The sequence below is a fragment of the Plecotus auritus genome (assembly GCF_963455305.1).
Source record: "Plecotus auritus genome assembly, chromosome: 2".
In the NCBI taxonomy this organism is placed as follows: Eukaryota; Metazoa; Chordata; class Mammalia; order Chiroptera; family Vespertilionidae; genus Plecotus; species Plecotus auritus.
The window spans coordinates 20766365-20794188 of record NC_137771.1 but is presented as its reverse complement, the minus strand read 5'-3'; the positions used below and the strand labels follow the sequence as shown (position 1 = coordinate 20794188).

At 47.2% G+C, this 27824-nt stretch overlaps 1 protein-coding gene across 8 annotated transcripts; it reads right to left on the bottom strand.

Annotated features, from left to right (window-relative positions):
* Window positions 1-688: 688 nt before the first annotated feature.
* Window positions 689-27824, bottom strand: TMEM39B (transmembrane protein 39B). Of its 8 annotated transcripts, none has more exons than XM_080658423.1 (10): window positions 27489-27644; window positions 25723-25849; window positions 24702-24921; window positions 24284-24325; window positions 24048-24131; window positions 23580-23734; window positions 14195-14531; window positions 13055-13242; window positions 8750-8870; window positions 6402-6848 (listed from the first exon to the last, which is right to left on the bottom strand). In XM_080658423.1, the coding sequence occupies exons 5-10, from the start codon at window positions 24099-24101 to the stop codon at window positions 6606-6608; spliced, it is 1098 nt and encodes a 365-aa protein (XP_080514549.1). In that variant the 5' UTR covers window positions 24102-24131; window positions 24284-24325; window positions 24702-24921; window positions 25723-25849; window positions 27489-27644; the 3' UTR covers window positions 6402-6605. The 8 variants fall into 8 exon arrangements, with proteins under 8 accessions (XP_080514545.1, XP_080514549.1, XP_080514546.1 ...); XM_080658420.1 differs by having other exon boundaries at window positions 24246-24325; window positions 27489-27628; XM_080658424.1 differs by lacking the exon at window positions 24284-24325 and adding an exon at window positions 20440-20711 and having other exon boundaries at window positions 27489-27539.

Here is a 27824-nt window from a genome sequence, read left to right as displayed (position 1 = left end):
GATAGCTTTGAAGGTGGAGTAATCTTAGTTGTTGTAGGTCCTTGATTGTCATCACTTTGAATATTTCTTGCCTATCCCTTCTGGCCTGCAGTTTCTTTTGAGAAATGAGCAAACAGTCTTATAAGAGCTCCCTTATAGGTAATTAACTGCTTTTCTCTTGCTGCTTTTAAGATTCTCTTTGTCTCTAACATTTTGCATTTTAATTATGATATATTTTAGTGTGGGCCTCCCAGGGTTCATCTTGTTTGGGACTCTGTTCATCTTGTTTAAAGAAATTTTCTGTTATTATATTTTATTTTCTTTTTTAATCCTTTCCCGAAGATATTTTTCCATTGATTTTTAGAGGGAGAGGGAAAGAGAGAGAGAAATATGGATGTGAGAGAAACACATCAATTGGTTGCCTCATGTACATGCCCCAACCAGGGCCTAGCCGGGAAGGAGCCTGCAACTGAAGTAGTGTCCTTGACCCTTGACCAAAATCAAACCTGGGACCCTTCAGTTCACAGGCCGACTCTATCCACTGAGCCAAACCAGCTAGGGCTGTTATTATTTTTTCAAATAGGTTTTCAATTCCTTGCTCTCTCCCTTCTTCCTCCTGCACCCCAATGATGGCAGTTGGTATGCTTGAAGTTGTCCCAGAGGCTCCTTATACTCTTCTTTTCTTGGATTCTTTTTTCTTTTTGCTTTTCTGAATAGGTGTTTTTTACTTCCTTACATTCCAAGTCAATGATTTGCTTCTCGGCTTCATGGACTCAACTGTTGATTCCCTGTAAATTATAATTTATTTCAGTTAGTGTATCCTTCATTTCGGACTGTTTCTTTTTTTCTTAATATTTTTATTTTTACTGATTTTAGAGAGGAAGGGAGAGAAAGAGGGAGAGATAGAAACATCAATGATGAGAGAGAACCATTGCTTGGCTGCCTCTTGCACGCCCCCTACTGGGGATCGAGCTCACAACTCAGGCATGTGCCCTTGACCGGAATCGAACCCGGGACCCTTCAGTCCACAGGCCGACGCTCTATCCATTGAGCAAACCAGCTAGAGCTCTGACTGTTTCTTTTGTTTTCTTTGCAAACTTTTAAAAAAATTTAATAAATCTTGCCGAAACCGGTTTGGCTCAGTGGTTAGAGCGTCGGCCTGCGGACTGAAGGGTCCTGGGTTCGATTCCGGTCAAGGGCATGTACCTTGGTTGCGGGCACATCCCCAGTGAGAGGTGTGCAAGAGGCAGCCAAGCAATGGTTCTCTCTCATCGATGTTTCTAGCTCTCTATCCCTCTCCCTTCCTCTCTGTAAAATATCAATAAAATATATTTTTTAAAAAATTTAATAAATCTTTATTGTTCAGATTACAATTGTTCCTCTTCCCCCCCCCATAGCTCCCCTCCACCCAGTTCCCACCCCACCCTCTGCCCTTACCCACCCCCACTGTCCTCATCCATAGGTGTACGATTTTTGTCCAGTCTCTTCCCGCACCCCCTACACCCTTTTCCCCACAAGAATTGTCAGTCCACTCCCTTTCTATGCCCCTGATTCTATTATATTCACCAGTTTATTCTGTTCATCAGATTTTTTTATTCACTTGACTTTTAGATTCATTTGTTGATAGACATGTATTTGTTGTTCATAATTTTTATCTTTACCTTTTTCTTCTTCTTCCTCTTCTTAAAGAATTCCTTTCAGCATTTCATATAATACTGGTTTGGCGGTGATGAACTCCTTTAGCTTTTTCTTATCTGTGAAGCTCTTTATCTGCCCTTCAATTCTTTTTTTTAAAAAAATATATTTTTATTGATTTCAGAGAGGAAGGAAGATGGAGAGATAGAAACATCAATGATGAGAGAGAATCACTGATTGGCTGCCCCCTGCACGCTTCCTACTGGGGATCGAGCCTGCAATCCCAGGCATGTGCCCTTGACTGGAATTGAACCTGGGACCCTCTGGTCCGCAGGCCGATGCTCTATCCACTGAGCCAAACAAGCTAGGGCTGCCCTTCAATTCTGAATGACAGCTTTGCTGGGTAGAGTAATCTTGGTTGTAGGTTCTTACTATTCATCACTTGGAATATTTCTTGCCACTCCCGTCTGGGCTGCATAGTTTCTGTTGAGAAATCAGCTGACAATCGTATGGGTGCTCCCTTGTAGGTAACTAACTGTTTTTCTCTTTCTGCTTTTAATATTCTCTGTCTTTTGCTCTTGGCATTTTAATTATGATGTGTCTTGGTGTGGTCCTCTTTGGATTCCTTTTGTTTGGGGTTCTGTGCACTTCCTGGACTTGTAAGTCTATTTCTTTCACCAGGTGGGGGAAGTTTTCTGTCATTATTTCTTCAAATAGGTTTTCAGTATCTTACTCTCTCTCTTCTGGCACCCCATAATTCGGATGTTGGAATGCTTGAAGTTGTCCCAGAGGCTCCTTACACTATCTTCATATTTTTGGATTCTTTTTTCCTTTTTGCTTTTCTGGTTGAGTGTTTTTTGCTTCTTTGTATTTCAAATCTTTGCCTTGATTCTTGCGATCCTCTAGTCTGCTGTTAGATCTCTGTATAATATTTTTTATTTCAGTCAGTGTATGCTTAATTTCTAGTTGGTCCTTTTTCATATCCTCCAGGGTCTTGCTAAATTTATCAGCCTTTTCTAGAAAATTCTTGAAAAACCTTATAACTGTGGTTTTGAACTCTATATCCAGTCGTTGCTTTCCTCCATTTCTTTCATTTGTGATCTGTTTCTTTGTCTCCGCATTTTGGCTGCTTCCCTGAGTTGGTAGAGTGGCTTTATGTGCTAGGTGTCCTATAGGGCCCAGTGACTCAGCCTCCCCAGTTAACCTGAGGTGGACACTTTTGGTGCACCCCTTTGTGGACTGTGTGTACAGCCTTGTTGTAGTTAAGCCTTGATTGTTGTTGGTATCACTGGGAGGAATTGACCTCCAGGCCAATTAGCTGAGGATCAGCTGTGTCTATGATGGGAGAACTTCTGTGCTGGAGACACCCTTATGAGACAAGACTTGCAAAAGCCTCTGTGCTCAGCTTGGATGGGGCAGAGTCTCAGGGCGGAGCAGACAGCATTGGTTTCCCGTCAGCCCTGCCCTAATAGGCCCCTGTGTCTCAGTGTCCCCTGGTAATCGCTGCAAGCACCTCTGAGAGAAAGCTGCCCTCGAGTTCCGCCCACTGCCAGACAGTCCAGTTTCTTCCCGAATGAGTCTGGGTCCCCAGAGTCTTGCCCGGAACTAGAGTTCAGTGCAGTCGGGAGCTTTTATCTCCCTCCCAATTGAGAAAGTCAGCCGCATACTCATTTGCTCGCCCTCTCCATGCGTGCGCCTCAGTATCTCTGCCTTCCGTAGTTCCTCTGAGTCTCAGTGTGCTTTTCTCTTTCCTGACAGTCCAGTTTCACCCTGTATGAGTCTTGGTCCCCAGAGTCTCACCCGGAACTGGAGTTCAGCACAGTTGGGAGCTTTTCTCTCTCTCCTGCTTGAGAAAGCCAGCCGTGCACTCAGTTGCCAGTCCTCTCCATGTGTGCGTCTCCGTACCTCTGCCTCCTGCAGCTCCTCTGAGTCTCAGTATGCTTTTCTCTTTCCTTCTAGTTGTAGAATTTCCACTCAGCCAGCCTTCCTGTGGTTCTGGATGATGTCCATTTTGTCTTTTAGTTGTAGTTTTGAAATTGTTGTGCAAGGCAGCAGTTTAGGTGTTTACCTATGCCGCCATCTTGGTTTCTCCTCGCTCTGACAGTTTCTTTAAAAAAAAAAGTTTATTGATTTTAGAGAAAGAGAGAGAAACATCTATGTGAGAGAGACATGGATCAGCCATCTCCTGCATGCTCCACACTGAAGATCGAACCCACAACCCGGGCACATGTCCTGACCAGGATCGAACCGTGACCTCCTGGTTCATAGGTTGATGCTCAATCACTGACCCATGGTGGCCGGGCCAGGGCTCTTCCTTTTTTATGCTGTTGAGGTTCCAATTAGTTCCTTGAGCATCCTCATAACCAGTGTTTTGAACTCTGCATCTAGTCAATTGCTTGTCTCCGTTTTGTTTGGTTCTTTGTTCTGTTCTTTCATTTGGGATGAGTTGTCTCCTCATTTTGGCAGCCTCCCTGTGTTTGTTTCTATGTATTAGGTAGAGCTGCTATGTCTCCCAGGCTTGGTAGAGTAGCCTATTGTAGTAGATGTCCTGTAGGATCCAATGGGCCTTGATCACCCAAGCTGGGCACTCTAGTTGCATCCCTCACCACCCGTGGGCTATGTATACCCTCCTGTTATAGTTGAATCTTGATTGCTGTTGGCACATCAATGGGAGGGATTTACCCCTAGGCTAATCCGCTGCAAGGACTGGCTGCCACCACCAACCACCATGAAGGATCAGGTGTGCAGGGGCCTGCCCCACAGAGCAGCATACACTCTAGCAGGGCTCTGTTGCCCCCTGAGTCTGCCTCTTGAGTGTGTCACTGTGGTGGTGGTTGGGTGGTTTTTCAATGTGACCTGAAGTTGTTCACTGGGTGCACTGGCTCTGGAGCCTCCTGGAAGGTGCAGGCCTGTGCTTAGAACTCAGGCCAAGGCACCCCCCACAGATGTTGAAGACAAACTTCACATGCCCAAGGTCCGTCAGTGTCAGCTCTCACCCATATAGGTGGGGTGGGGCTGGAACCCCAACCTGCTACAAGTTAGCTGTGGCAGTGCCCACCCAACTCCACAGGACAAAGTAGCCCAACAAACCCTGGAAACTACAGGTGGCACAGGACCCGGAGGAGGGCCATGAGGCCTCAAACAAACTCTTACAAAAACTCTCAAGCCCTAGCTGGTTTGGCTCAGAGGATAGAGGGTCAGCCTATGGACTGAAGGGTCCTGGGTTCAATTATATCAAGGACACATGCCCAGGTTGCAGAATGGATCCCCAGTAGGGGGTGTGCAGGAGGTAGCCAATAATGATTCTCTCATCATTGATGTTTCTATCTCTCTCCCTCACCCTTCCTCTGAAATCAATAAAAATATATTTTAAAAAACACACAACTCTCGACATAAATGAAATAAAGCAAATGCTATATAACTAAAAATAATTTTTCTACAGGTTTGGGCATTCTTATGTTGTATCTTCCTCATCTTTGTAGCTGTCTCAGTGCCTAGTATAATGCCTGCATCAACAAAGGCACCAAAAACATTTGTAGCAGTGTCTCTCTGCCATATACCTCTGTGGACTCATCGCATATCCTGTGGCCAAAAGGGCTCAGGGAACACAGGCAGACTAGATGTGCAGCTATGACTGTCTCTCCTCCAAGCCCCTGAGTTATGCCCCATAGGAACCAGGTGGCCCTCCAAGATGCTTTATGTTTCCACTCTAGCACTTGGCCTTGCTCAGAAACTCTCGTCTAGAGCCAATGATCCTCCCTGATCCAGGCCCTCCATACCTTTTCAGCTCCATTCCACCCCCACCTCCCTTTCCTTATCTTGGGGAGGGTAACCACATCCTGGTTACCCTCCCCAAATACACCAGGATATTCCTAATCTGCGCTATTGCACATGCCCTTTTCTCTGCTTCAAGTGCCTTTGCCCTCTTGTCCACCTAGGAAATAGCTGATGCATCTCAGGCTATCCAATCCTCCAAGAAGTCCAGAGAACATTAAACATTCTTTCCTCTGTGCTACTGTGTACCTTGTAACTGTTAAAACCATCCCAGTGTAGTATGACTTGTTTCTGTGTCTTGGCATCCTCACCATCTCCAACACCTGGCATAGAACAGGGTCGCCATGACTGCATGCTGAATCAGGACATCACATTCTGCTAGGATAGTGGTGTCATATTTTGGAGGGGTTTTTTTTGTTTGTTTTGTTTTTGGCCCAGCTCTATCCCAGCTATGTTACTTTGGGCAAGTCACTATAGCTCTCTGAGCTCATTCTTCATCTATAGACTAGAGCAGCTGTGGGCAAACTACAGCCTGCGGGCCGGATCCGGCCCGTTCGGCTATTCTACCCGGCCCGCGGAGCCGAAAGAGCGGAGGGTTCTCTTGCTCTCCCCTCCGCTCCTTTACTTTGAATTTATATTAGTTCACACAAACACTCCATCCATGCTTTTGTTCCGGCCCTCCGGTCCAGTTTAAGAACCCATTGTGGCCCTCGAGTCAAAAAGTTTGCCCACTCCTGGACTACAGTGACAGCACCCACCTCCTAAGGTTGTCATAAAGGTTGGATTAAGACAAGACCTGTAATACACATAAAGCAGCATCTGTACAGTGAGCATTCAGTTAGCACCACTTTTCATTGCTACCATGACCTCTGGTGCCTCATCTCGCCTCCACTGGAGAAGGCAGAGCCCACAGGCCCCAGAAGACACACGTGGGGTTTCCTGGCCCAGAATCACACACCACTGCACTCTGCCTGACAGGCAAGAAGGGAAAGAAACTCAGGACACAAGCTTATTAGGAGTATAAAAATAGGACTTTTTTTCCTCATAATCATATCAATTATCAAAGAAAGAAACAGTATGTAACAAAAATACAAAGCTCTGGTGGATTTTTTTGTCAGTTTTTGGGATTTTCCCCCCTTTCCCTCCCTCCCCAACAGCCCCTTCCCAGGGATCCCCTGGCTGAAGCCTGGATGCCGTCCCTGGGCTTGCCCTGGGGCTCAGGAGAACCGGTGGTCCAGGTCCCTCTGGGGGTTGGCCGAGTATGAGTAGGCCTTGCCCAGTACCAGGCGGTCCCGCAGCAGCTTAAAGAAGGCGTAGTAGTTGCTGAAGAGGATGAGCGCCAGTGAGATGGTCTGGTGCCACTTTTCAGAAGACATTAAGGAGTACAGCTGGTAGACAATGACAGCACCCTCCAGCAGCAGGAGGATGTTGAGGATCCGCAGAGGTTTGCTGAAAAAGAACTGCCCAGGAAAGAGTAGGATGGACCGGGAAGTACTCTCTGGAAACCTGCCTCTTGGTGGGCCAATGAAGGGAATGAGCTCTTGGGGCCCCATGCAGAGTGGGCTGGGAAGGAAAACTTCAGGCAGTTGGGCACTGACTTTGCAGCCTCTCTGCCTTTGCTTGTGGTGTTCCTTCTCTCAAGACTATTGCTCCCCACGTAATGTTGTTTAAGATCCTATTCAACTTCTACTTTCTCCAGGAAGCTTTTCTTGAGAGGTCTTGGTTGCTCTCTCAAACTTTTTCTGGTCTAAAATCAGACCAGATTTTATATGTGATCTTCCTAGGTACTGTAAGACCTGAACCAATTAGAATCTTATGACATATTAGAGGCCTGGTGCACGAATTCGGCCTGGGCTGCGGGATTGGGATGAAACTGGTTCTCTGACATCCCCTGAAGGGTCCCGGATTGCAAGAGGTCACAGGCCAGGTGGAGAAACCCCACCGGTGCATGATCGGTTCAGGGAGGGATGCAGGAGGTTGGCCAGCCAGCGAGGGACCGTGGGAGGGCTCCAGGGCGTGTCTGGCCCATCTTGCTCAGTCCCAATCGGCCGGACCCCAGCAGCAAGCTAACCTACGGGTCAGAATGTCTGCCCCCTGGTGGTCAGTGCATGTCATAGCAACTGGTCAACCAGTTGACTATCTGCCCCCTGGTGGTCAGTGCATGTCATAGTGAGGGGTTGAGTGGCCTTAGCATATCATTAGCATATTACGCTTTGGTTGGTTGAATGGCCGACCAGATGACCGGATACTCAGCATATTAGGCTTTTATTACATAGGCGGAATTATAGACTCTACAGCCTGAGTCAGCAATTACTTCATGTATAGCATTTGCCAGCTAGGCCAGAAGCTTCCAGGGGACATGGTGACACCTCACCCTTACCTGCTGTTTACCAGGCAAGGTAGAGTGTAGGAAAAAATTTCTGATCAATTCAAAAGAGTGATCAATGTCTAGGGATCCAGATTCTGCAAGAGGCAAGGTACCTAAACCTCAAGAGCTGCTTACAGGATAGGAGAAGTAGCAGGAAATGGGAGTCCAAGACACCAGTATGCCAGGTTCGGCTCTGGAACCTGAGAGGCTTCTGGGACCTTGGGCAATTCCCTTCCTGTCTGGGCCTTTGGTTTCTCTACAGTGAAACGAAGAGATTACCCAGATCAATGATTTCTCAGACTGTGTTCCTTAGAGCACCAGGTTCCGAGGAGGTTATTTTAGGGACTATAGCAGCAGTGAGTGGGAGTGAAAGGAGTTCCAACCCTTGCAAAGAGAGTAATGCCATGAGGTCCTATACATTGCACTTTAGTCTGTGACTGTATTGGACAAGGATTTTGATAGCAAAATAAATAAATAAAATGGAGACCACTAGCCTAGATGATTTTGAACAGCCCTTTTCCATAGTGTCATTATCTCCAGTTTTCAAGTTTCCCAGGAAGGCACCCTTGAACAACTTAAACTCTCTAAGCTCATTTTAGTATCTGAAAATGGGGAGAGCCCTGGCATTTCTCCCATACACACAAATTCTGGTAAAGACTGATGGATGGAAGGGTGCATGGGAAGTGCTTACCACAGTGCCTGGCACACAACAGGAATGATGATAATTATTATTTTCATCACTAAGAACCCTTCCTTTTATTGTATCATCTTTCCCACCTCCACCCAGTATTTCAATGATCTGCTACCAAGCGAACTAGTTATTAAGTGCTAGTTGACATGGCTGTCCTTGTTCTGCATGTGTGCATTGTCTTCCTTTGGATTTGGGAAATACCTAAAAATAACTCTCTTGTTATGATATCACCTTCCTGCCCCTCTGATCCCCCTGCCCTCTAGATCAGGCCCCAACCCTCCATCCCAGGGGAAGAGACTCACGTGGAACCGGAAGTGGGAGACATCAGAGGGGATGGCCACATTGTAGTGACCCACTGCTTTGTAGACGTTCTTGCTGTGCTTCACCAGCACGCCCTGCGGCCACATGCATTCTTCAGTCCACCTGGAGGCATAGCCCAACAATGCCCTTTATGCTCAGCTCACCCACAAAAGGGGGTACCAGAAGACTGGGCATGAGCAGAAACCACCAGGGCTCTACTCTCATTTCTGACTTAGCACAGTGACTTCCCCTTTCTGGGTGTCAGTTGTCTCCACCATAAAATGGGGTAAGAACCATGAGAAATTCACTGTACTGGCAGTCGCAAGGTCTAGGGCTGATGTTAATGTCCGAGGGAGTGTCAAGAAAATCTTTTTCCCTCTCTAGGTGAATCTTCTTCATCTGGTCTTACCTGTAGCCTCCAATTGGTACATCACAAGTTGCCTAAGTGGTCTTTGTAAAATACCAAACTGAGACTGACTGTTTTCTGCTCAAAACCCTCTGAAGGCTGTCCAGTGCTTTTGGGTCAAGTCCTCTGAGGCCCTGCATGGCCTTCCATGACTGTCACCATATAGCTCAGTTTCTAGTTCCTCTAGCATACCTTACTGCTTCATGTCTCTGTACAAGTTGCCCCCTCCAATTGGACTGCCCTTCCTGTTGCCTTATCCTTTTGGCAAGCATTTTGTCATCTTTTTTTTTTTTTTAAATTGATCTCAGAGAGAAAAAGGGAGGGGAGTGGGAGGGAGGGAGAGAGGGAGGGAGAAACACTGATCAGTTGCTTCCTGCACATGCCCCAACTGGGCATCGAACCTGCAACCTGGGCATGTGCCCTGAACGGAATCAAACCTGCCACCTTCTGGTGTATAGGACAGTGCTACAATCAACTGAGCCACACCCCCAAGGCTCTTTGTCATCTTAAAACCCAGAATCCTCCAAAAAGCCTTCCTCCAACTCCTCATAGAATTCAGCATCCTTGCCGAAACCGGTTTGGCTCAGTGGATAGAGCGTCGGCCTGCGGACTCAAGGGTCCCGGGTTCGATTCCGGTCAAGGGCATGTACCTTGGTTGCGGGCACATCCCCAGTGGGAGGTGTGCAGGAGGCAGCTGATCGATGTTTCTCTCTCATCGATGTTTCTAGCTCTCTATCCCTCTCCCTTCCTCTCTGTAAAAAATCAATAAAATATATTTAAAAAAAAAAAAAAAAAGAATTCAGCATCCTTTAACTCTCCCCAAAACCCCTGCTACTGGTCTACTTTACCCAATGTTTTGTCACTTATTTATTTCTCTGTATAAGTTGGGAGACCTTAAGGGAAGGGATAGTGTCCAATGCACTTCTGTCCTCGAAGCATGCTACAAGGGCTGGCACATAGAGGCCCCAGTGACCATGTGAATGAGGTGGTGGAACCAGTGAGCTTTCTTCTGATGTTCTGTGAGATCTCTCAGGAACTCCAAGGGTGCTGAGCTAGAGGACTGAGAATCACTGTCTGCAAGAAGCTCAATCTCATGGTCCTGCCTTGTTGATTCATTCATTTAAAAAAGTTATTGTGTTACATGTGATAACACGAATTAATCCACAGACAATATGCTGAATTAAAGAATCTGGACTCAAGATTTCATTTATATGAAGTTGCAGAACAGAAAACTAACCTATGGTGAAAGAAAGTGAAAAGATAGTTGGGGTGGTCATTGGGAAGGATCACGAGGAAATTTTCTGAGGGGCTGGAAATGTTCTGTATCTTGATGGAGGCTAGATTACATGGGTGTACATACCTTTATTAAAACTCAAAGAATTATACATTTTAAGATTTGTACTTTCCAGCTCTGGCTGGTGTGGCTCAGCTGCGTGGGCATCATCCCATGCACAGAAAGGTTGGCTGCTGGTTTGATTCCCAGTCAGCACACTTGCCCAGGTTGGGGACTCAATCCCTGGTGGAGGGCATGCAGGAGGCAGCCGATCGATGTTTTGCACTCACGTAGATGTTTCTCTCTCTCTCTCCTTCCCTCCCTCCCTCTCCCTTTCTCTCTTAAAATCAATTTTAAAAATCTGTAAAGATTTATACATTTAATTGTATATAAATTTTACCTTAAAAAAATGAGTATAGCTCTGCTCAGAGGTTGAGCATTGACATATGAACCAGGAGATCACGGTTCGATTCCCGGTCAGGGCACATGCCCGGGTTGCAGGCTGGAACCCAAGTAGGGGGCGGGCAGGAGGCAGCTGATCCATGTTGGCATGGCTGTCCTTGTTCTGCATGTGTGCATTGTCTTCCTTTTGATTTGGGAAATACCTAAAAATAGCTCTCTTGTTATGACATCACCTTCCTGCTTCTCTCTTATCATTGATGTTTCTATCTCTCTCTCCTCCCTTCCTCTCTGAAATCAATAAATTAAAAAAAAAAAAAAAAAAAAAGACTGCCCACCCGGTATGGCTCAATGGTTGAGCGACAGCCTATGAACCAGGAGGTCACAGTTCACTTCCTGGTTGGGGCACATGTCCAGGCTGCAGGCTCGGTCTCCAGTGTGGGGCGTGCAGGAGGCAGCCAATTAATGATTCTCTCTCATCATTGATGTTTCTATCTTTCTCTCCCTCTTCCTTCTTCTCTCAAGTCAGTAAAAATGTTTAAATTTAAAACAACAAAAAAAAAGGACTATACACAAAAAATTTACTGTGGACTTAGTATAAGCCAGGCACTCAGCTAGGAATGAGAGATGGCTGAGAGCTTGATAGATAAGGACCCTGATCTCCAGGAGCTTTAGTCCTGGAATGACAGGTACGTCACTAAGCAAACAGAGCAGAAAGTGCTAGGTGTAATGATCATGGTATTATAGGATTGCACTTGGATGGACAGGAAAGTATTTCTGGAGGAAGTCAAGTGCTAAAGAATGGATAGGAATTAATCAGGAAAAGAAAGTCGGGAAGGATGTTGCAGGCAAAACATGCAGCATGTGCAAAAACCTAGATATAAAAATGCATGCAGAGTTTAAGGATTTGAAGAGGTTTGGTCTGGCTAGAGCAGAGTATGAGTTGGGGCATGGTAAGAGATAAGGTAGAAAAAGCTGGCAGGACCCAGCTCATCAACTGGGAAGCCGTGTGAAAGAGCCTGGATGTTATCTGCAGATTGTGGTGAGCTACAGACAGGTTTATCCTCATATTCTGCTATGTTCTATATTTCTATTCCTCCCTCCCTTCAGAGCCCCCTTTTGGCCCATTTGGCAATGCCCATCCCCTTTCCTGGACCACCTGGACAGAGGCTGAGAAGGGCCCTGACTGGCACAGAGGGCCAACACCAGGAGGCTTGCTCTCTGTGGCCTCCCTTTGCATCTCTGCTTCTAGGTGGGCCTACCTCTACAAACCTGTCCTAGTGGCCTCTTCTCTGCCAGGCCTTGTGCTTGGCCCATGACTCAGATGTGATACAGAAGTGGCCTCTGCCTTGAGAAGCTTTTAGTCTATTGGGGCAATACAGGCAGGAAAATCCGTATAACCTGGGTGAAACGCACTGTGGTGAAAGGCTGTAGAAATGCTAGGCACCATGAAGAATGAGCCAGGCTGGGGGAAGATAGCCTAGCACCTCAGGGTTACCAAGCAGGGTAACTTCTGCCTCTGTTCTGGGTGCAATAATATCCTAGAACTGGGCCTCTTTCACGCCACTCATCCTATTTATGTACACATCTATCACCCCCACCAGATTGAACTCCTCAAGGATCTCGTTTCAATAATTTCCTCCCTGTTTTTTCTTCCCTGTCCAAGATTCACTATCAGCTAACACAACACCATATCTTGTTATCAGTTTGACGTCTCTAAGATACACATTGGAATTGGTCCCTCCACTACTCAAAACCCTTTATAGTCCTCCTTTGCCTATGAGTCAAAGCCAAGCTTCTTTGTCCAATATATAGCACCAAGCCTGGTATGGATTAGGTAGAAATAAATGTCTGCTGAAAGAGTAGGTGACCTAATGACTGAATGGATGAGTAAGCAGTTGATAGAAGGAGTGAAGCGAGCAAATGAATGCATGAGCAAATCAGTCAATGGGTGAATAAGTAATAGTCAGTGAATGAGAAAGTCCACGAGTCTATGAATTTACTGCCTGCCCCCCTCCCATCTCTAGTACACTACAAGTTACCTAAGGACAGGGAACATGTCCATCTTGGGCCCTGCCATACCCCACTCTGGTCACAAGGTCTAGCAAACAAGACATGCTCAATAACCTTTTGCTGACTGAATGAATGCGTTGATGAGCAAAGAGGTGAGTGACTCCAGACACTGACCAGGAGGGTTAGGGTTGGGCAGAGAAGGGTAGGGCAACTCACGGGTGCTGCAGCACGTTGGAGCACAGCGCTGGGTCCACTTTCTGCCAGCAGCCAAGGTGGGCAGCAGCCTTGTGCAGTAGGTCGCAGTAGCTGGCAGGCAGCAGGTGCTGCATGAGGATCACTGAGGTGCTGATGGACACCAGAAGGAAGAGCTCGCAGGACCAGCGCTTGTCATAGTAATGTGTGTTCTGGGGGCAGGAAGAGGTGGGAAAGGCCTGGGATGCCCATAATGTCCTCACTGCTTCTCCCTTCCCTGATTCTATGTACCTTGAAGATCAAACCTGGAGAGACCTCAGGGTGATGTGAAACCAAGGATCTAACACCTAACAAAGAAGGCTTAATCATGGGCTTAGACCCTGTGCCCACTACTTAGTCTTTTACAAAGAAAAACTGCTCCCACTGCCCACCACCCTGAGCCAGAGCACAGGCTCCCAAGTCCGGGCACAGACTCTGGAGTCCAACGAACATGAGTTCAAATCTTGGCTCTGCTGCTTATTAACTGTGTGACCTTGGGCAAGTCATTTCACTGCTCTATGCTCTTTTCCTCATCTGTTAAATGAAGATAAGAGTAACCACCAACCACCTCTGAGAGGCATTTGGAGGACTATAATGCCCATGAAAGCTTTATCACATTGTAGGTGCTCAATAGACTTTAAAACCTCGACCTCAAATTATTCAGTATAGTCCATCCTTGGATACATGTTTCAAGCCTACAGTCAGCTGGGAAAATACTTTGCCAGAAGGCCACACAAGCTAGAGAGCGAGCACAGGCTTTTGCTGTCACTCAGATCTGGATGAATCCTGCTTTCCGATTTAATGATAAAGCAGGACATTGGGACATGCCTGTACCAAAACAGCTAAATTAAAATACAAGTCACTGCTCTTTGTTATCAAGTATTATGAACAACAATGCATGTCCTCCTCATTGGCTCAGCGACCCTGTGCAGAGCACTTCCTTTCAATGAGCCTTGTTCTTTCCACTCTAAAAATAGAGGCAGCAGTCACTCTAGCCCTTGAGAGAACATAGAGAATCTCATTAAAAAAGTGCTGTTATTTGTGCAAGCAGGAGGTCTCCTGGGGGGCAGGCAGCAGGGTGAGGTCCTGGGCAGGCCCTTTCCCTCCCTGCGTTGAGCTACACACCTTCACGAACCAGACAGGCACAAAGGCCACATAATAGGCGCTCAGCATGGAGCTGACCAGCACTTCCTTCATGCGCCAGTTGAAGTCCATCTTGAGGAACTCCACCTCGCTGCGGATGAGGCTGGGCGATAGGCAGCAGGCATGGGTGGGCATGGAGTCTGGGCCATACAGCTGCCGTGTGTGCTGCTTCCATGTCTCCCGCAGAGTCAGCAGGTAGTCCCGGCTCCGTGCCAGGCCACTGACAGCCTCCCGGGGACCCATGGAAGCCATGTGGCTGAAGAGATTTGTCTTGCGGATGTCACAGTTCAGCTGCAGGAACGGAATGTACATCCCAAACCTGCTGGGGAAGACAGTGGTGAGGACAGGCCTGCCCGTGGGCCAGGATCCCAACCCTCAGCCACTGAGAGAGTCCTTCTTTCCTCCCTGCGCCTTAGGTCTCTTGACTATTCTGAAGGGAGAATTTACTCGTCCTTCTAACCATCCATCCTCCCATCCAATGATCAGTCATTCAACACATGTATTAGCATTGAGTGTGTGCCGAGTATCAGGGATATAGCAGGAAGCAAGAGACGAGTCCCTGCCCTCACAATCTATTGACAACTAACAGTATTCATAACAGCCCACAGTAATTGGGCACCACCTATACTCCAGACACGGTCTTAAGTCCTTTACGTGCATTCGCTTCTTTTTTCCTCCTAAGAACACTGTGCATTCGGTCCCGTTGTTTTGTACCCTTTCAGATGAAGAAGCTGTGGTTCAGAGAGGTAATGTGGATTCCGCAAGTTCACAATTAGTAAGGAAGTAATAGAGCTGGGATTTATCCCAGGACAGTCTGGTACCAAAGATCAGGACAGATAATAAATACTATGAGTAATTTATTTTAAATGTACACGGCACAGCCGAAACCGGTTTGGCTCAGTGGATGGAGCGTCGGCCTGCGGACTGAAGGGTCCCGGGTTCGATTCCGGTCAAGGGCATGTACCTTGGTTGCGGGCACATCCCCAGTGGGAGGTGTGCAGGAGGCAGCTGATCGATGTTTCTCTCTCATCGATGTTTCTAGCTCTCTATCCCTCTCCCTTCCTCTCTGTAAAAAAAATCAATAAAATATATTAAAAAATAAATAAATAAATAAATAAATGTACACGGCACAGAGGTGTAAGTTGTTGAATACATGTTAGACAGCTGTTAGGGCAGGTCAGGAACAATATTTGTGTGTCTATTATGTGCTATGCACTGAAATGGGCCCTTGAAAAAGTACAAATCTCTTCCTCTGAGCAGTACTCTTAGGTTATGGCTGGAGCTAATTAGTCAAGGGGTGTTTTGAGTGTCTGGCTCCTATCACCTGAAGAGAAAACTAGACAAACCCATATCCAAGAAGGGTATATAGTTATAAAAAGTGGGTAAATGCCTAGCACAGTACATGGGACATCATAGTACGTGCTCTTTACAAGCATTTCTTTTTTTAGCTTGGGCCCTCTCAATTTCCCCAGGTCCTCAGACCCTGACCCAGACCCAGAAGGGTTCCTGGGCTGCCCCCAGAAGTCAGGATCAACGAGCATGCTACATTTTCTTATCAACAGTAATTTCCTGTTTTCTGAGGTTCCAAGGGAAATGAGTGTCCTTGGGCAATGTACTTCTTTGGGTTTTTGCTTTCTGCTCTATGAAATGGGGATGCTTCCCAGCTGGTGTGGCTCAGTGGGTGTCAACCCATGAAACAGGAGGTCACGGTTCCATTCCCAGTCAGGGCACATGCCTGGGTTTCAGGCTTGATCCCCAGTAGGGGGCATGCAGGAGGCAGCTGATCAAAGATTCTCATCACTGATGTTTCTCTCTCTCTACCTCTCTCTCTTTGAGATCAATAAATACTCTGAGTATTTATTATATTTAAAAACTAGAGGCCCGGTGCACGAATTCGTGCATGGATGGGGTCCCTCCACGTGGCCTGCGGGGATTGGGCCAAAACTGACAGTCCAATGCTCACTGCTGCTCCCACTCATCACGGCCCCGCTGAGCCTGCTGCGAGTTCGTGCCCAGTCAGTCCTGATTGGGAGAGGCTCCGCCACCGCAGCAGCCCTTGCCAGCTGGGAGCCCTGCATCTGGCGCCCATCCTGAGGGGTGATTGTGTTGGGGGGCAGGATGCAATTGGCCTTCCCGGGCAGGCGGTGGGACACCCTTGCAGCCTGGGATCCAGATCCATCCCACTGACGTTTGCGCTGGTTGTCGGGAGCCACCTGGTGGCCACTTTTATATCATTTCTTCCTTGTGGAGTATCTAGGGAGGGGAAGTGGCCATGGTGCCCATAGCCGACTTCCAGGAGGCCGGTGGGATCGTGAAGGCGGCGCTGGCCAGTCCATCGGTGCCTGGCCTGTTCTCCGGATATTGGATTTGCAGGACTACTGAGGGAGTGAGTGGCTGCCACTGGGCTGGTGGCTGCTCGGACTGGGTCCGTCAGCTGAGCGGCACTCCTGCTGTGGGAGCACACTGACCACCAGGGGGCAGCTCCTGTGTTGAGCGTCTGCCCCCTGGTGGTCAGTGTGCATCATAGCAACCGGTCATTTGGTCACTTAAGCTTTTATATATATACTAGAGGCCCGGTGCACGAAATTCGTGCACGGGGGAGGGGGGTGTCCCTCAGCCCAGCCTGCACCCTCTCCAATCTGGGATCCCTCTCACAATCCAGGACTGCTGGCTCCCAACTGCTCGCCTGCCTGCCTTCCTGATTGCCCCTAACTGCTTCTGCTTGCCAGCCTGATCACCCCCTAACCACTCCCCTGCCAGCCTGATTGATGCCTAACTGCTCCCCTGCCAGCCTGTTTGCCCCTAACTGCCCTCCCCTGCCAGCCTGGTCACCCCTAACTGCCCTCCCCTGCAGGCCTGGTCACCCCTAACTGCCCTCCCCTGCAGGCCTGGTCCCCCCCAACTGCTCTCCCCTGCAGGCCTGGGTCCCCCCCAACTGCCCTCCCCTGCAGGCCTGCTCACCCCTAACTGCCCTCCCCTGCAGGTCTGGTCCCCCCCAACTGCTCTCCCCTGAAGGCCTGGGTCCCTCCCAACTGCCTTTCCCTGCAGGCTTGATTGCCCCCAACTGCCCTCCCTTGCAGGCCTGGTCCCTCCCAACTGCCCTCCCTTGCTGGCCATCTTGTGGTGGCCATCTTGTGTCCACATGGGGGCAGTCATCTTTGACCACATGGGGGCAGCCATCTTGTGTGTTGGAGTGATGGTCAATCTGCATATTACTCTTTTATTAGATAGGATAGAGGCCTGGTGCACGGGTGGGGGCCGGCTGGTTTGCCCTGAAGGGTGTCCCGGATCAGGGTGGGGGTTCCTTTGGGGCATGAGGCGGCCTGGGCAAGGGGCCTGTGGTGGTTTGCAGGCCGACCACGCCCCCTGGCGACCCAAGCGGAGGCCCTGTTATCTGGGGTTTATTTATCTTCTACAATTGAAACTTTGTAGCCTGGAGCGGAGCCAAGCCTTCTGCTTGCTCCGTGGCGGCAGCCATTTTTTTTTGGATTTATGTATCTTCTATAATTGAAACTTTGTAGCCTTAAGCGGAGGCCTGGGCCGGCCAGGGTGTGCGGAAAGCTTGGCTTCCTCCATCACCGGGGGCAACCCTAGCCTCCTGCTCTTTGCAGCTCCGTGGCTGCCGCCATTTCTGTTTGGATTTATGTATCTTCTATCATTGAAACTTTGTAGCCTTGAGTGGAGGCCTAGGCCGGCAAGGGCAGGCGGAAAGCTTGGCTTCCTCCATTGCCAGGGAAACCCAAGCCTCCCTCCTGCTCTCTGTGGCCGTAGCCATCTTGATTGGGTTTATTTGCATACTCGCTCCTGATTGGCTGGTGGGCGTGGTTGGTGGGCGTAGCGGAGTGATGATTAATTTGCATATTACTCTTTTATTATATAGGATTATATAGATAAAATAAAATGGGGATGCTACCATTTTCCCTGGGGTAAGATTAAGTAAGACAACTTAGAGAATTTGGTTGAGAACATAACCTCTGGGGTCAAATATAGGTCAGTATTAAAATCCCAGCTCTGCCACTTACTAATGCTATTATTTAGGGCAAGTTACTTAATCTCTATGAGCCTCATTGCCTTAAGTTACATAGCTTATGTTGATTCCCTATGTTCAACCAGGCATTATGCTAGTGTTTTCATAAGTGCTCTCTTAATTTTTTGCAACAACCCCCAGCATGATGCCTGCCTCAGAATATATCAATATAATTTTGTTAGAAAAAGAAATAAGCCAGTGATTCTATGAGACAGGAAAGAAGACTGAAATGGGATTCCCAAAACACTCTTCAGGATACCCTGTGGGAATAAGGGGGTGGGCACTTACATGAATATACAAGGGATTCAGAGTCAAACTTAAGAGCAAGTACTTAAAATCTCCCTGATTTTACCTCTAAGAAGAACCACAGATCAATTAAATTACGTGGTAACAGCAAGTGACTGCTCTGACAGGTCACAAGTTAGAAGCAGCTCCACATGCAAGATGGCAGATTCCCTCCCATCCTTTCCACCTAAGACATGACAGTAGGAAGTAAATCCATATCAGCAAAACAAATGGGAGGAGTACACAAGTGATTCTGACAAATTTAGAAAGCGGACGGAAACATGTTGACAGATGAGGAAGGAAGCCATTGTCTAGAGCAGAACTGTGTAATAGAAATATGAGAGTCACACATGTTATTTAAATTTCTCTAGGGGGCAGGCTAGAAGAGGTCAATGGGGGCAAAAAGGGGACATCTGTAATAGTTTCAACAATAAAGGTTAAAAATGTCTAATAGCCACATTAAAAAATAGATAAAATTAATTTTAATACTCTATTTAACTCAATATGTGCAAAATATTATCATTGCAACATATAATCATTATTATGAATATGTCTTACTTACTTTCTTTTTTTGTACTAAGTCTTCAGAATCCAGTGTATATTTTACACTTACAGCACATCTCAATTCAAATTAGCCTATTTCAATGTTCAATAACAACAGGTGGCTAGAAACTACTAAATTGGATGGCATAGGTCTAGGATATGCCATGAGAGGGCTGGATGTGAGCACATTTGATAGAGGACAGAAGTAAGAACCAGGGCTGAACAAATGGGACTAAACAAAGATCTGTATTTATGAATAAGAATCAGTCCCTTTATTCTCTTACACACCTCACACAATGCACCCTGAAGGATTTTTCTGTAAAGAACTTGAACAAAGTGTTTGAGAACTGAGGTCCTCATTCTGGGCATCCTAGAGTAACACCTACCCCCCTTTTTCTGGCCAATGGGGGTCACAGCCTGACAACGAGTACCTTACTCAAACATCCTAAAGCAAAGTTTGCCCTGCCCACGTACTCAGAACTTCCAGTCAAATCTCCTATTCTCATATACAATGGCAGAGGGAGAGAAAATGCACTCCAAGCTACCAGGTTCTTTGTTCTTAACTAGAAATAGACAACCAAAGAAACCAACTATATTTAGAAAAATAGCAGCATTTAATAGAAAAACTGACCCAGGAGGAAAGACAAAATTGAGGGAACATAAGAGATTTTAAAAACAAGAACAGAAATGCCATGAAAAAGAATAATCAAAATAAGAGGTCTTAGATATTAAAAATATGATTGCTGAAAAAATTCTCATTAAAAAAGCTGGACGATATAGTTGAGGAAATCTCCCTAAGGCAAAGTGAAAAGAGAGAGACACACAGTGAGAAAGACTGAAGAAGGGAGAGAGAGAAAGGGAGAGAGAGATGAGAAAATATAAGAGGAACAGATAACCAATCTATGAGGTCTACCATACGATGAACTGAAGTCCCAGAGAGAATCAAAAACATGAAAGGAAAGATATTATCAAAGAAATAATAGAAGAAAATTTCCTTGAGCTGAATACCTAAATCTTGTGGTAAAAAAAATCCTAGAGTACTGATAAGATGAATGAGAAAAGTTCCATACCAGACACACCCTTGTGAAATTTCAAATAATCAAGTTAAACAGTATATCCCTAAAAGCCTTCAGAAAGAAAAAACCAAGTCATCTACAAATTATTGGAATCAAACTGGTATTAGTCTTCTCTTTAGAAACGTGGGATACTAGAGACAATGAACCAATATCTTCAAAATTCTGAGAATATGACTTTAGAAATCTACATTTAGCCGAATCATCAATCAAATATGAGGGCAGAATAAAGACAATTTTAGACATGCAAGGACTCAGAATGTACATAACTCCCATGTACCCATTGTTAGGAAAATTACCTGATTATGCATTCCAGCAAAATAAGGGAGAAAAACCAAGAAAGAGGAAGACATGGGATCCAGGAAACAGTGGATCCAACCCAGGAGGGCAGCGTAGGGAAGTCCCAGGCTGAGAGCTGTACATCAGGCCTAAAGAGCAACCACTCCAGACTGGAGCAGGAGGATGGAGAGCTCCAGGAGGGATGTCTTTTGGGGGGAAAATGAACTCCAGGCAACAGGTAGCATGACTGAGAGGCTGGATAAACTTGAGGATATGTTGAAGGCCCATCATTCTTTTGTCAACAAGAAAAAAAAAGGCAATTAGAAACTCCAAGATGAAAAAAAAAAGCTGTATAAGAAAGTTACAATCTAAATATGAAGCAAACTAAACTATGATAATGATTTTAAGCATTTGATGGAATGTAAGAAAAGAGAAACCATTTGACCTAGACACTAAAACATTCTTTTTTTAAGAGGCTCAAGATTATAACTCAGTTAACTATAGAGAAGGAATGTCATCTATGCACACTACTTGGCCCTACACTAAGTGATATTTTCATATTTATAACATCAAGTCTACTTATTAGAGAGGATGAAGAGGGGAGAAAAAAAGGAATGGCAGGGTTCCTAATATTCTTCTTTTACATAAAAGGAATTAAGATACTGACTACTGTTGATGGAATAAAAAAGACAGGCTTCTCATATTACTGAAAATGATAACCAATAGGAAACTAAAAATAATAACTTATCAAACACTGGAAACAGTAGGGATGGAAGGGTAAATATTTTGTTATTGCATGTGCACCTGTATGCATGTGCATATATGAGTGTGTGGTATGCTTGTATATGCAAAGGATATTTATTTCCAGGGTATACAAGAAACCAGAAATATTGGTGGCTACCTCTGGGGAGGGAAACTGTGTAGCTGGGAAAAGGGAGTCAAGGGGAGATATTTTCATTCATATTCTTTTATAGCTATTGAATTTTTGTTTTTATTAATTTTAGAGAGAGAAAGGGAGAGAAAAACATCCATCGGCTGCCTCCTGCATGACCCCTGCTGGGGATCAAACCCACAACTCTGGTATGTGCTGCAGTTAGTATGCAGTATTTATACCTGCTGAATTTTAACTATGTAAGCCTATTACCCCAACTATCATTTCAATAAATTTTAAAAAAAGTAAATAAAGGTATAAAGATACTAAAATTATGGAGGTAACCTGAAAAACATTTAACACCAGAAACAGTGACAGAGATTGCTTTTGAGAAGTGGGACTACTCCGGAGAGTGGAGTTGGAGGTTATTTTTCATTATAAGCTTTTAGCCTACTGTATCTGATTTTTTTATGAGGTACATGTATTATGTTTGTAAAAAAATAATTCAAGATATAAACATTGGATGATGTCTGTATCCAAGGAGAATGGACTCACTAGAGAATAACTAGAAAGGGTCAAATTTAGGCGACTGTTGAAAATTTAAATCAATACAACCATTTTGGAGGGCCAATTGCTAATAGCTATCAAAGCTGGTGTGGTTCAATTGGTTGAGCGTCGTTGCTGGCACTGAAGGGGTCCCCGGTTCGATTCCCGGTCAGGGCAAAGCCCAGGTTGTGGGTTTGGTTCTAGGTCCAGGTGAGGCAACCTATCAATGTTTTTCTCTCACATCAATGTTTTTTCTCTCTCTCTTTCTCCCTCTCCCTTCCTTTCACTCTCAAGTCAATTTTTTAAAAATGGTCATAACTTTTGATGCAGTAATTCTACTTCTGCGAATCTGTTTTACAAAAATACTAAACAAGCGTGCAAAGATGTATGCAAAAGAATGTTCCCTGCCTCATTAAGTAGGGAGAAGCTAGAAATAACTAAAAAATCTACTAATAGAAGACAAAACAAATTGTGAAAAATCTATACAATAGAATGCTATCAGGCCATTAAAAAAAGTGAGGTAGACCATATGTATTGCCATGAAAAAATATCCAAGTTACATGATTATGTGGAAAATGTAATCAATTTTACAACATCATGCATAGTACAATCCCATTTTTGTTTTTGTTTTTAAAAAAGTATATGTTTGTAAAAAAAAACCCCAACAAACAAATAAAAAACACAACAACAAAAACAAACAAAGTACATGTGTTCTAGCACACACAAAAAGGAAGGATATGCAAGTATGTCAAAGTCGAGTTTGACATGCTTGCAGTAAATAATGGTCTTCTGGGGGGCTGAGATTATGTGGACTTTCATTTTCTATGTTAAAAGCTTCTATAAAGTTTCATGTTTGTATATGACATGTGTCACTCTTCTAATTATAAACTAGATTTAACTGAAGCAATAGTGATGGGGGTCCTCCCATGACAATGCCCTTTTGATTAACCAGAGTAGAGAGGGAGAAGTGTCCAACTATGAAGCTTCCCAAGGAACAGGGCTGGTCCAACCTGGAGAAGCTCATGAACCAGAAAGCTCAGGGGTTGAGAAATAACTGTTAATGCCTAGGCAGCCAGGAGCCTGCCCCAGGAACATCCAGAGTAGACACCTTGCCAAAGCCCTCCCCAATTCTAGGCCAGAAAGGGGCAGTCCTGGGCTCCTCTCAGACACTATCTCTCCATCTTCAACAATTTGGGTTCTGGCAAGATGGAGGGAGAGAGTGACAAAAATAGACAGAGACAGACATATACACATGCATGTGCAGATATACAGTATACATACACACACACACACACACACGCTTCATGCATAGACATCCACAGGAAACATGCATACACACAGGTGCTTGCATGCACACAGACCTACGGGAGGCACCAAGAGCTTACATAAACACTGATATATACAGAGACAGAGACAGAGAGAGAACCAGAGAGAGGAAAGGAAGAGAGAAGGAGACAAAGTACATGCACTTCCCTCAGGAACCTCCCTTTGGAGGTTTTGAGTCCTATTCTGACCTCTGCCTTGGTGGCACCTTGGGTAAATTATGCCATCTCAGTTTTTGCTCCTGCGAAAGAAGGCCAATCACTCTGATCTCAGGGAGATATTGTCTGACAATGTGAGAGAACATTGTTGCTACCTTGCTTGGGAGTCTTCCAGGTGTGGGGGCCTGCTGACCCAGCTACACTCAGGACAAAGGTCAAGAGCCAGGTGTTAGGCAGTGAGGGGTGAATGAGGGGTACTCACGGATAGCAGAGGAACAGGAGGTTCAGGAAGGAGTAGGTCCTGAAGAGGTGGATGAGGGAGCGGCACAGACTCCAGCCTGTTGCCGTGAGAACGGTGAAACGGGTGAGGAACAGCAGGATGGAGCGAAAGAGGGAGACCTTCCCCCTCTGAGAAGCCTGGGTCAGGGTGAGATAGGACAGGATGGGGCCTTGGATGAAGGCCACAGAGGCTGTGCCCAAATCCCTCCCAGCATGGCCTATGATCCCACCCAGGGAAACGTGGGGCAGCAGCCTCAGCAGAACCTGACAAGGTGAGCCCTCCTCAACACCCAGTAAACTCCAACAGCCAAAGGGATGTGAATAATGTTCTTCAACCAAGGCCAAAGGGAGCCCCGAGGAAACGCCTCAGGATTGAGGGGCTCCACGTATCACTTTGGCACCCCCAGGGGAAAGGGAGTCCCAAAGTCCCCAGCCTCTAGGACCCAATCACCTCCTTCACGATGGACCCAATGAAGCGGCGGCCCAGTACGATGGTGGTCACCATCAGCAAGTTGAAGTCGATCAGGTGGAAATTCTGTCAGGGCAGAGGCCTGGGGGTCACGTGGGCCCCCTGCCCATATACAATCTATTCTTATATCCACCTCCCCCTGCCCAGTCCTTTCCATAGGGACTATCCCCACTCTCTGACCTTCATAGGCCTCCAGCTGAGTCAGGACAGGAAATTACCTAGAGTAGAACAGGACCCAGAGGAGGGAAGTGGGAACGTCCCTGGAGATAAGAGAGTGGTGTGTGAGCCCTCTTGCCCTAATCACCCCTACCCCCTGTCCCTGAACCTCTCATTCTGCATGGAGATCCTTCCACTCCTTGAAACACTCACAGATGTCTATGGGTCATCTCCCCCACAGGACTTAAGACTGTGCTCCTTTAGGCAAAATCTGTCAGATTCATCTCTACCTTTACAATGCCTAGTGTGGTGTTGGGCACATTAGGGGTGAGTATTCAGGAATCACCAGTTTCCTGTTCTTTCTACACTTCCCTTGCTCAGCATGAGGCCAAGCCTACAGGGTGCTAGGTAAGCTGTGCTAAACTGAAACCAAACATAACACACACACACATGCACGGGTGGTCCTAGCTGGACACCTACCAGGGAGGTGTGGGAGGGCGGGTGGGAAGGTGGGTACCACCACACTGTCTTGTAGATATTGATGTAGTGAACGAAGAGGGCTATGAGCTGGCAGAAGAAGAGCTGCAACTCAAACAGAATGCTGGCTTGAACTGGCAGCTCCGGGATCTTGCAGTGTTGTAGGGGAACGACTGTCTGGGTGGCCAGTGGGGGGCTGGAGAGGCCCGTCCCAGAACTGCTCCTGGGGACAGGAAGGGAAAACATCAGGAGCTGACCTGAGAACTCTACCAAGAAGGGCTTCTGAGGCACAGGATTGTGGGGTAAGATCAGAAAAGCAGTTCATGGCTGGAATGGAGTCCTTATCCTACATGTCAGACACAGGGGTTGACAGAGCCTTTTCCTATCCCTACTCTTGTTCAGGCCTCCCAACATTCCCCAGGAAGGAAAAATTTATTAGGTCCATTTTACAGACGAGGAAAATAGGAGGCCCAAAGAGGGGAGATAACTTGTCCAAGTCACCAGCAAAATCAGCAGCAGAACTGTAACTAGAATCCAGGCCTTTGGATTTATTACACTACTGGAGGCCTGGTGCATGAAATGTGTGCACTCGGCTAGGGGCAGAGGGGGGGGGGTGGGGGGGGGAGGTCCCCTCAGCCCAGCCTGCGCCCTGTTGCAGTCTGGGAGCCCTCAGGGGATGTCCAACTGCCCGGCTCAGGGCTTTTGGCTGAGCAGCGCTCCCCATGTGGGAGCGTACTGACCACCAGGGGGCAGCTCCTGTGTTGAGCGTCTGCCCCTTAGTGGTCAGTGCGCATCATAGCAACCGGTCGTTCCGCCATTCGGTAGCTTTGCATATTAGCCTTTTATTATATAGGATGTCCTACTGCAACTGTACAAATGACCATTCTCTGGGTCTTTTCTGCTGCCTTCTGAACCCCATTCTGGCATCTGGGGTATCACATCCTAGAGCTCAGTCAGGGACAGCTTTGTCCTTACTATCCCTATGAGGCCACAGTGTGGGGCAAGACACAGAAAGGCAGTTTACCTGGTACGGGAACGGACACTGGTGACTGATGCACTGGAAGTGTGGCCCCCACCAGAGCCCCCGGAGGACCCTGGCTCACACAGCGGATTACGACAGTAGGATGTCCTGTTGGGACCTCTTCGTCCTCCTGTGGGACTCAAATAAGGTAAATCCTCAAGCCAAAGGGCATATATCAAGGATAACAGCAATGATACTGGCTACCAGTTTACCTGCTGTCTCACTTTACCATTTAATCACAAAGACCTATGATCTGGCTCCTGCCTACCTCTTCAACCTCGTCTACCATTCTCTGCCTGCCCCCATGCTTCAGCCATCCTGGCCTCTCTCTCCTTAAGCAAACCAAGCTTATTGTTACCTCTTGTACTTGCTGTATCCTGTGTTTGGAGAGCCCTTCCCTGATTGCCATTTTGGAAGTATCTGCTTCATAATTCATTCCCACCCCCACAACAATTCACTCTTGGAATTTTTCTTATTCAGTTGTTAACATATTTATTGTCTGTCTTACCCACTAGTATGGAAGGTCAGGGAGGTCACTATATTTATGTCTTTTTCCATTGCATCCCTTCCCCCTACCACAGTGCCCAGCATTAAGTAAATGCCCAGTAAGTATATATTGATGAGTGATGAAACCAGCAAGGTAGGTTTTCCATAGATTAGGAAACTGAGTTTATACTGTGTCACAGGCAGTTTGGGGTCTGGGTCCTGTGCTCTTAGCTCTGGTGTATGCTGGTCCATTCAGATACTACCCAGTTTCTATAGGCTTACAATTCTGGGCAGTCTTGAAGTTTTTTCCTCCAGGGCCTGAGATCCAGCTCAAGGGGCATCCTGGTGTCTTATGGTCCAGACGCAGGGCCTGAGCACAGGGCCAAGGATGTGGCTTTGGGAGAATGGTGTGTTTGTGGACGCAAACTTGGACCCACAATCTATTTCTCTAGCCTTAGCAGTCTAGCCCAAGTTCCCAGGCTCCATCCTGCTTATAAGCACCACCCCAGTTCTAGTCAAGGTTATAGCCTTGTTTATATCCCTTCAGGGCAACACAGCAGCTTACACAACACACACCTTTTGCCCTAGTTCCTCAGTTTGAAAGCTTTTCCCACAAGTCTCTACAAAGCACTTGTCCTCGAACTCTGCCCCTCCACCAGCCCCCAGCCCAGAAGCTCTGTTCACACACTATTATACTCGGCTTAGAAAATCCCATACAAATACCTTCAACCCCAAAAGCTCTGCCCATACCTAGTCTCCTCTCTTTAGAAGCTTTGCACCCACACAAGCACCCTCAGCCCATAAGTCCCACCTACACACAATTGTCAGCCCAGAAAACCCGCCCACGAGCCAATAAAAGCTGCGTTTACCCAGAAGCCCCGCTCCAGAATGGGGTTCCCTTAGTCTAGGTCTCCTTCCCGCTCCCACCGCTTCCAGTAGAAAGCCCCCACAGCCCAGAAGGATGCCCCCGCCCCAGTACCCACAGTTCTAGGGCCCCGCCCCTAGACCAAGGTCCCGCCCACGCCTAGCCCATCCTCACCAGAGCCCAATCCTCCACACGACCCCACCCCGCATTTGAGAAGTCCCGCCCCCCACTCAGCTGCCCCGCCCCCACAAGAGGCCCCACCCCGCAAAACGACAGGAGGGGGCGGGGTCCTTCTGCGCTCGAATCCCCTCCCCCGCCCCTTGCCGGGATCCTGTCCGCGTGGGGAGCCATTAGCAGCCTGGCCATCCCGATCTCCGCGCCGCCCGTTCCCGGGCCGAGCCGGGCCCGCTCTGCTCACCCATCTCCTTCCACCGGCGCGCTCTGCTTCGCCGCCGCAGCTCCTGCGGGCAATATGTCGGAGGCGACGGCAGCCGGGAGAGGACTAACCGCCGCAGCCCGGTCCCGGGTATCGGCCGCGCGCTCCCGCCTCGCCGCTGTATTTGCATACAAGGCCGGGCTAGAGGCTGGGGGCGCGCTTCTTAAAGGGGCCGTCTGGACAGAGGCGGGGCCTGTGGGGTCTTTGTCTCGCAGTCCCCCACGCCCTTCCTGCAGCTGCTGCTAAAGAAACCCGAGAGGCAGGGAAACCCACGTCCTGCTCCTCAGTGCGTGCCTTCTCCCAGCATCTCTCAGGCCC